The sequence below is a fragment of the Pimephales promelas genome, chromosome 8, assembly GCF_988280905.1.
Source record: "Pimephales promelas chromosome 8, fPimPro1.hap1.1, whole genome shotgun sequence".
In the NCBI taxonomy this organism is placed as follows: Eukaryota; Metazoa; Chordata; class Actinopteri; order Cypriniformes; family Leuciscidae; genus Pimephales; species Pimephales promelas.
The window spans coordinates 25179769-25189376 of NC_142776.1; the positions used below are offsets into that span (position 1 = coordinate 25179769).

The 9608-nt window shown below is 36.9% G+C and overlaps 1 protein-coding gene across 3 annotated transcripts in view; it reads left to right on the forward strand.

Annotated features, from left to right (window-relative positions):
• The window catches only part of pik3r3b (phosphoinositide-3-kinase, regulatory subunit 3b (gamma)), a 171961-nt gene extending 167339 nt beyond the window's left edge, over positions 1 to 4622 (forward strand). For all 3 annotated transcript variants that reach the window (XM_039647714.2, XM_089134224.1, XM_089134225.1), the window contains one exon: positions 355 to 4622. In XM_039647714.2, the coding sequence (XP_039503648.2) occupies positions 355 to 556 (202 nt within the window). In that variant the 3' untranslated portion in view covers positions 557 to 4622. The remainder of the gene's footprint in view (positions 1 to 354) is intronic.
• Positions 4623 to 9608: the final 4986 nt, after the last annotated feature.

A 9608-nucleotide genomic window follows, 5' to 3' on the forward strand; every position in this document is an offset into this window, starting at 1 on the left:
TATAGTACTGACCTAGCATGTGAGAGGTACAGGTTAAAATCTGGTCTCCTATGTCTGGTCCCCAATAACTTGCCATCTTATCTCCACAATAAAAAGTTAGCATAAATAAAGTTAGATCTATTTTTCTCTGTCTGTCTTAACATTTAAGGCTGTACCTTTTCCCAGTTACGCTATACGCAACACATCAATGTATTGATCCCATTTGATTGTTCTGCAAGACCGAATCAGTCACATTTAGCGCTTTATTTACTTTGCTTGTCATTGAGCAAACGGATTGCTTTTTATCTTTGTCTGAGGTCAGATTCTGGTTCCGAATCACCTTGATAATGGGATCTCTCATGTTTCTGTCTGTAGTGTGGAAGGCGAGGTGAAGCACTGCGTCATCTACAGCACACCCCGCGGATATGGTTTCGCAGAGCCCTACAACTTGTACAGCACTCTGAAAGACTTGGTTCTGCACTACCACCAGACCTCACTGGTCCAGCACAACGACTCGCTTAATGTGCGGCTGGCGTACCCAGTGTATGCACAGATGTCCTCAGGCCCCCGGAGATGAAGACTTGCCCCCCGCCCAAAAAAAAACCAACAACTCTAGACTCATGGGAGGGTGTTCTGAACAAAAAAAAAACATACTAACAAAAAAGAGAGAAACACTTGCTGCAACACACACGTCAGCCACCTTGGAGTTATATATTTTTACAAGAACAATTTGGAGGGCATTCTTTCTAAAGACTGCTTGATTTGCACAAGGAAGTTTTAAATGTTTGTGAATGTGAAAAAAAAACAGAAGGAAGCAGAGGAGGCGAGTTTCAGGTGACCTGCGCTGCTACCTAAACTCCAGCTGGGACTTTTTTTACATGCTCCATTTTAGCTTAAGCTTCTTTTATTTTTCTTCCTGCCTTTATTTTCTCACATCCTTCCATTTTTCATTCAGTGTTTTTTTTTTTTTTTTGGTCTTTTTTTGTCTCCTTCTGTATTATATTTGGTTTGCATACTAAACTAAATAAGGCAGGAAAAATATTTAGTTTGTTTAAATTTCTTCATTTCTCTCTCTTTCGCTCTACGTTTAAAAAAGGCAAAAACTATGTAGCAAACAGACGACTGACACTTTCCAGAGTGTCCTCACAGTGACTGCTGCTGAATGAGGGATTGTGGGATGGTTTGGGAGGGCACAAGTGAAAATGTGTTGTAGTCTTAAAAAGAAAAGCTTGTTTTAAACTAACCTTTGAGGTGATTATTTTTTGTCCTCGCTTTCTGTTTGACTGGATTAGGTTGTCCTTTCTAAGCAGTTAAGATTGTTACAGTTCAGTACAGAGACCAATGTTGGCATGGGGAGGACTTTTTTTTTTTTTTTAATTTTGGCTTATATTAATCAAGTGGAAAGATGCGCAACACAAATTTTTTTACAAACCAAAATCGCATGCATAGACACATTCGACATAAAGCACTTATATAGAAATATGACCGCTGCACGTGTGTACACCAAATTTGAAATAAAAATTATTAATGTGTGGTTTTTAACTAATGTGGCATCTTAATGCTTAATGTCTGGTCTAGAGCAATTGGATTTGTGTAACTGTCAGACATATGTGCAAGAAAATGTTCTTTAGTAAGCGGGAGCAGCGTTATATCAGATGTGCTTTTGTACGTAACTTGGAAAAAAAGTGCAATCCAGCTTTTGATCGTAGAGATGTGGTCTGTCGGAGAGATACACAAACTGCTCTCAGTTGCATCAAAGGCGATAATCACTTGAACCTTTTGAAGAATTTCCTTTGAGAAAAAAAAAATTCCCCTTTATTGCCTAGTGCTTCTTTTTTTTTTTTTTTTTTAGCAGGTTGACTCGTTCTGTATCAGAAAAGAGAAAGTACACTTTTCATTGTTTGGCTGCCTGTTGGTTTTAATGTCGCACAATAAAACCTTTATGAAAATATATTCACAGTTAAATGCACAATATTCACTGTCGGTACGTCAGTTATGTCAATTCCATTTACTTTTTGGTCTTCTGGCATGCATATGTCCAGTTGAGAATTTCAGTTCACATTTTCTTTTGCTCTCATAGTTTCCCCACATTTTACAGTTTGGTCTTATGTTGCAAGCAGACTGTTACAGTTTTACAGGCCATTGACCAGCACAGACCCAACTCACCTCTCAATAAAAATGAAACAAAACTGAATAAATCTGAATGACATTATTTGTCAAAACACTCATGGCTTTTCATAACTATTTTATGTTTTGACGCATTGCAGCGAATTTGTGCAATCTCCTTTGTACGTTTTCGTATATTTGCTTGAGGCCAATTTGATGGTTGGTTTCTTTTTCTACATGAATGGTACAAATTCACATGAAATCGCCAAAGCAAGAAATGGTTATATTTTATCATGAGACCAGGTTGTTATTTGTTTCTGAAGTGTTCACTGTGTTATTTGAGAAGGAAAACTTGGTTAGTGGGTGAATTTTATGGTGATTGGCCCAAATAGAAAGAGCATTCTGTCAGATCAGCTGTTGAGATGAACATACAACCTAATGGAAACCACATGCAGACAGGGCAACGGATGGAGGTTTTTTTCCCATCCGCTATTTATTTAGTTGCCCTTCCTTTTTGCTTTTGCAAGTGAAGGGTTGATTTGGGATTATTGACAGGAGTCTGTGTTCTAGTCTTGTGTACTGAACCATCGCTGTGGCACGACCTGAACGCACTAACCTCGGCAGATCAGCTGCTTGATTTTGGTTTGGCTGTTTCCAAATACGTCTTTGGTGTTGCCATCATTTCTATGGACAGTTTTGGGTTTCTGTGTTCTATAGCATAGGTCCAGCTTTATTATCTTCATTTTATTCTATCCCCTAAATGTTTCTGAGGGTCAAATTTATGTTTTTGTTGTTGTTTGTTTATTTGTTTGTTTGTTTGAAGCTGGGGCCTTGAGCGGGTCCCTGTTTATTACTTGAACTCTTGCATCACTCACCATTGAATGTCTTTAATACATAGATACATTTATTAAAACACAGGAAATCCCTATTATGGCATGAATGGATTGAGTATAAAACGTGTGAACATTTACTCTTTAAGACTGGAACTCATCTTGTGTGTTTTGTTGAAAGTAAAGGGGTTTATTTATGTTCACAGAGCTCAAATATGATTATTGGAGTCCAATATAGCACACATCATATTTGAAAGTATTAGAGTTATTTACTAGGCTGGTCACAAGCTTATTTTATGTTAGACAATTCACGCCATGTTCATACCTGACATTGTTTGAAGAGCTGTTTGGAAAAAGAAAAATGTTTTGATCACCTTTTTTGCTATTTTTATTTTTTCCCAGGCATTGAGACCAAAGATTTAAGTTTGATTTGTTTTATTTTCTTGCGTTGTACTAGTTTTGAAGAGATGCATAATCTTTTTTCTTGTATTTCAATTGCCTTGCTTCCATGAAAACTTAATTTTGTGTCTTAGGTTTTGGTTTGCTATCGCTAGCCCTCGCTTGTCTGCTAATAACAATGTTTGTATTACTGTCCATGTATTTAAGGGTTCACTGTGGATTGGCTGGGGTGAATTTTTTGCCATTTTAAAACTGATGACAATTTGTTTACTGAAATTTCTCAAAGTGAACAGACTGGCCTAAAGCAATTTTTTTTTTTCACTCACTATTTGTAAAAGGTATACTTTTTTTTGTGTGTGTGTGCCATCATAGTTTTTCCTTGTCATGTAAACCACCTTTAAAGTCACCAAAATCAAGTGTTTCTATGCCTCTTTTATTTTAGTCTCGCATGCACAGACTCCAGCCATTTCTTTTTCTTTCTGTTTTGTAAAATTCATATAAAGAAAACAGACAACCCTATACCATAGAAATGTTTTGTTTGTTTTTTTAAGAGAAAAAAAAAAGTGATTTTCATTGTCTTCAGGGCAAAAAAAGAATGGGGTTTGTTGGCTTTTTTGTTCCTATACTATAAAAAGCAAGAATTCTTCGGGTTTTCGTTTTCCTTTCGGAAGATTTCAGGGACACAAAGCATTGCATTGGGAAATCGTATGAGAGACATACTTTTTTTGTATTGAAGTGGGAATGAGGGAAGCTCACACATTAGAACAAGCTTACAAAATCAACAGTGCATTGCTTCAAAAGCTCAGAGGGTTTAGACATGTACCAAAACAACCTTATTTGACTCGTAACTGCTCGAGTTTTCAGTTAAACTCGATACAAAGCAGGTGCTATGATTAGACAAGCTGGTTATGTTTTTTGTTTGTTTGTTTTTTTTTTCCAGACTGTTAACTAGCACTGGCTATTGCCCATATGTGCAGTTCTGCAAAGTTTTATTTGCAGTCAGGTTTGAATATGTTGTGATTCTCATTGGGAGTCTTTTGTGTTCTGACCACAGCTGTCCCACCATGATATCCAGCACATTTCTTATATATATAGGTATATCTATTAAGAAAAAAATAAATTAAAAAAAAGTTTTTCACAAAAAAAATGAAAAAGAAAAAAACACTCGCCTTCCCACTTTGACATACGTAAAACCCAGCATGCTTCTTTTGGTACTCTTGACTGTTGTTGTGTAAAAAATTTATAAATAAACAAACAAAAAAAGTAAAACTAAAAAAAAAAAAAAGATGTGGAACAAAAACTGTTAATTGTCTGTTTATGGTGTAGTCAAATATAAATTTTAATATAGCTTATGAGAAAAGACTGCTTTTTTACCTGACATAATTTGGAGCCCTTTGTTGCAGTGACTAAAAGCAAGATGATGTTTACAAAAACTGAGACAGAGGAGCTGAAGCAATAGACAACAGCGTGTTCAGTATCGTTTGCACAACCTGTACCGACTCCGTAACGTATAAATGCATCTCATCGATACCTTTAAACTCAAATGTTTGCTTTATGTCACGCTCGGATCATCTTATTGACCAAATACACTTTATTCTGCATAAAACTAAATATTTCCTTAAAACACCAGTAGTGTTTTTTTTTTTGTTTGTTTCTCTGGACTTTTATAGACTCAGCTTGAGCAATAAGCCATGGGCCCTCGATGTCCAAGTATACTGCAATGAAAATAAACATGTTGCTGCAGCTCCGCTTGAAACATCCTTCTATAACCAGTGTTTCATGTCTTATTCAGACAAGTTATGGCACAAAAGGACATGAGACACTGTAATCTATTATAGATGTCAGAAATCCTCTCTCTCAGTGTTTGAATATTATTGTTGCTTCACACTTATCAGTATTATTCAGTTACGATTTCCACCACAAAGCATTTTCTTGTATCTGTTTCAATAGTTTGTATTGGTTGTAGACTCTCCATTGTTATGAGGTGAACTCATGTATATATTCAATGGAACTCCACATTATTCAGTTCTCTTGCAGAATAAAGAAAATATTTTGTTCAAAATCTCTATCTCTGCACATTTTTTCTTTGGGATCAAAATATGGTAGTAATAGTAATACAATTGTAAATGTCTTATCATTATTTTAAATATGTGTAAATCCTTAAACTCTCTTCAGGTTTTAAGGATGCAAATTTGCTGGTAATGTACCAACTATTTTAGCTACAGTCAATATGAAACATTCTGCAAACTATTCATTTAAATTTGGTGCAATCTCTTAATTTAGTAATACAGTTTTTTCACAATTGCTAAGGCTATGTTTACACTTAAACAATTCTGAAGAGAAAACGCAAAAGCCTCATCACTTTTTATTCTGCGTTTAGATGAGCGTTTTGTGTGGGAAATCCGTGTGCAATTGGTGACGCAAAAGTGTGTGAAATTCAATGTAGTATGCACTTCAGGCGGCTAGGAGTGCATACTACAACAACTGCAAGTCCACGCGCCTGCGTACAACCTTCACTGTCAAGCAGACTTTGCGTTTTTACCGTTTACACGGGAACGCGGCGGTGGAGCGTTTTTAAGATTTCCACTCTGGAGGGTGGTTTCACTTTTTTGCGTTTTTAAGCCTCAAAAACGCAGTCGCCGTGTAAAAGAAATTGGGCACATCCGATAAAATATTTTTACATTTTCACCCGCGAGCGTTCTCGTGTAAACAGGGCCTAAGATACATTTCTTGAAACATTCACTCTTTTTCTCAGAACATTAAACCAGGGCTCTCAAGTGTCGCGCATTGATAGTGACAGTCACTCATTTCGATCTTTTGTTACTCACTCTTGCCACACAATGTATTTCTTACTCGGAAAAAAAAAATGTATAACATATTTATAATATATGTAATATGCCGCAGCGTCCAAACTGTATCTGTCAGCGCCGCTCTCATGTAACCATAAAGAGGAATCAAGCACGTCTCCCCTGGAGTTCTTAGTCGAGCCTGCCCAATCAAAAGAAAGAAAGGGGCTTCACAATTGCCCATCAGAAAAGAGCACTATTGTATCTGGGTAAGATTTAACGCAACAACCAATGGAAAAAAAAGTATATCTTGGAATTGTTCACGTGATTCTGTTCCAACATCTTCCGAAAGTTTCGTTTTACTTTCGTTTTACCCACAGAGGAAAGTACGGTGGCCGAGAGAGCTCAACACGCTGCAACTGAAGCAAACACATGCAAATAGAAAAAAAAACATGCAAATAAAAAAAAACATTAGTTTCACAACCCGTGTGTCCAAATACAGAAACGTGCTGCAAAAGTTCACAACACAACCAAATACAGAAACGCATTGCAAATAACACGGACCACAATGGAAATGTTTCCAGGGGAACCAAATAAGTGACGAACCCGGTTGGGACGTGCTTATTACTCGTGAGTACACATGTCAACCCTCACGATTTTTCCGGGAGACTCCCGAATTTCAAAGGCCCTCCCGAAAATCTCCCAGACCGACCTTTCTCCCGAATTTCTCCCGATTTCCACCCAGACAACAACCATCCGTCACTGAGCGCCGTTTAAGACCGAACAATAATAGGGGGAAAGGAAGAAAGAAGAGACCATGGCAAATAAAAAGAGAAAATATGCCTGCAAATTCCTAACTGAAAGAAAAAATTATTCACGTTCATCCAGGACAGCTCGAAGGGATTTCCCAGACCCCTGCCGATTTAACTTTCCCGGGAAACTCCCGTAATTTGCATGACCGAAAGTCCTTTATGAATAACCCAACCAATATGTTTGTCTAATGTTGACCAGTTGCCAAATGCATTATATTCACACAATCCACAGACCATAGCACACAACTGAAGTTATTGCATGCAGAGGCCAGACAGACTCACTGAGGCGATTGGCATGTTCTGCACATGGCACATACAATACAGTACTGCCAACAGTTCAACAAGGAGTGCACAGCTCTTAAAGGGGCCTATTCTTTATTCCTTTTTTTCTTTTTTCGACTATTCCTTTTCTTCCTTGTAGGCCAGAAACGAGAGTTCCTTAGATTTCCACGACGCATGCGCGAGAATTGCTATCTTTTTCAACTACTTCAGATCAGATCTCGCGCAAGCGTCGTGGAAATCTAAGGAACTCTCGTTTCTGGCCTACAAGGAAGAAAAGGAATAGTCGAATAAACTCGTTATTTTTGTTTGTTTTTTCGCACAAAAAGTATTCTCGTCGCTTGATAAACATATAGTTGAGCCACGGTAGTCACTTGGGATATTTAAACATTTTCTTCATTGACTTTCTGGGCCGCCAAGAGGCAGTCCCTTAGGAGCCAATGTGGTACTTATACAGCTCTCAAATTGAATCAAAAATATCTTCATTTGTGTTCTGAAGACGAATGAAGGTCTTACGGGGTTGGTACAGCATGGGGGTGAGTAATTAATGACTTAATTTTCATTTTTGGGTGAACTAACCCTTTAAAATAAAGTGTAACTGAATCATATCTGATTAATTTTAATATGCCTATTTTCAAAAATAATGCCAGGTAAAACCGGTTTGTCGCATGTCTGTGTCAGTATCAGTGGGCTGTGGAAAGCTGAATTTGTTTTGGTAGAGAAAGTTTGATATTATTCCTGGATTCCTGGATATTATTCATTTGGCCTTCATGCATGTCCAGACTGTTCTGACCTGCTTATGACTCTGGATCAAGGGCTAAGCTTTGGCTAAGTCCTCTGAGCCAAGTCTTTATCAGTCAGCACCGTGATACACTTTGTACTAAGATGTGTATCACATTAAACACAGCTGTAATTAATGATAAACGTAAACATCAAATTCAAGGTATCCGTCCAGCTGCATGGATGGTCTTTGTGATCTGATACAATCTCTGGATTTGTTCAGAAGCTACTTGAAATACTATGAAAACAAGAGGCTTTGTTGGCTTTTTCTCTGCATATTGTCCAACCTCAAAATTTAAATATAGTACATTATATGTAATAATGTACTATATTTAACCAGACGCTCTTATCTTAAGCTGCAATGCCTTACACAATATATATTTATATTTTTATGACTATTATTATAAAAGCAGCCTAACTCTCTTTAAGTGATTTTGCACATGAGCAAAGCTGCTGGAATAGACAGTGTTCATAATGTATACAGCATACCCAGAAGCAGTGGTGGAGGAAGTACTGAACCTCAGTACTTAAGTAAAAATACAAATAACCAGATAAATATTTACTTTAGTAAAAGTAGAAGTAACACAATGACAACCATACTTAAGTAAAAAGTAAAAAGTACCTGATTTTAAATGTACTTTAAGTATTAAAAGTAAAAGTACTTGCATAATTTATTTTCTTAATGTCTATTTTCTAATGATTAATAAAACATTCAATTCTAACTCATTCAACCTAATACTCCTATAATGATGTTCAATAATGATGGAAAAAAAATGTCACCATTTCTGAAACAAGCTTGCAATTAAGCAATATACACATCCTGCTTATCCTTACTATATGTTAATAACTATGGCAGTTAACACGATTAATTTATGGTGTAATTCTGAACCTCTTGGCTTTCCATAATCCTACCCAAACGTATATTTATTTATTTATTTATTTATTTATTTCAGGTTTATTTAACAGGGACAATGCACACTAATGATACATGATTAAATGTACAGTGTGCCAGAATTAGCCAGTAGGCTATTTTACATCTGCTGTCCCTGGACAGATCTTGATGTCACACCTAAAAAAAAAAAAAAAAAACAACAAAAAAACCATAAAAACAATATATCTAGGACAATAACTAAGGCCAAAGGTTTCCCCTATCTAAACACAATATAAAACAATGAGCCAGCCAACCACATTGGCATAGCACAGGAGACACAAACAAGCAAACAGATATTACACACGGTGTATATTACACACGGTGCGTTTCCTATGCATGTAAAAACTAATTTTCGCGTATAAATTGCACTATAAACGCACTGCGTGCGAGACGCATTTAGTGTGACCGGGTGGATATATCTAGAGCCTCCATTTTTGCACTCAGGTCTAAGGCCCATGCCCCTCTATCAGAATCCAGAGTTTCAAAAAGATTGGAGAAATTCAAAATTTCGACCCAAAAAAAAAAAAAAAACACAATGTTACCCCTGTCGCTCTAGCCCCTTCCAGAGCTGAGATATCGAAACTCAAAAATTCGGCCCGAAAAAAAAACGACAGTGGTACCCCTTACGTTTTGTTTTTTTTTTCTGGTGAAAAATTAAGTTTCTCCAATCTTCCCAAAACTCTGGATTCTGATAGAGGGCCATGAG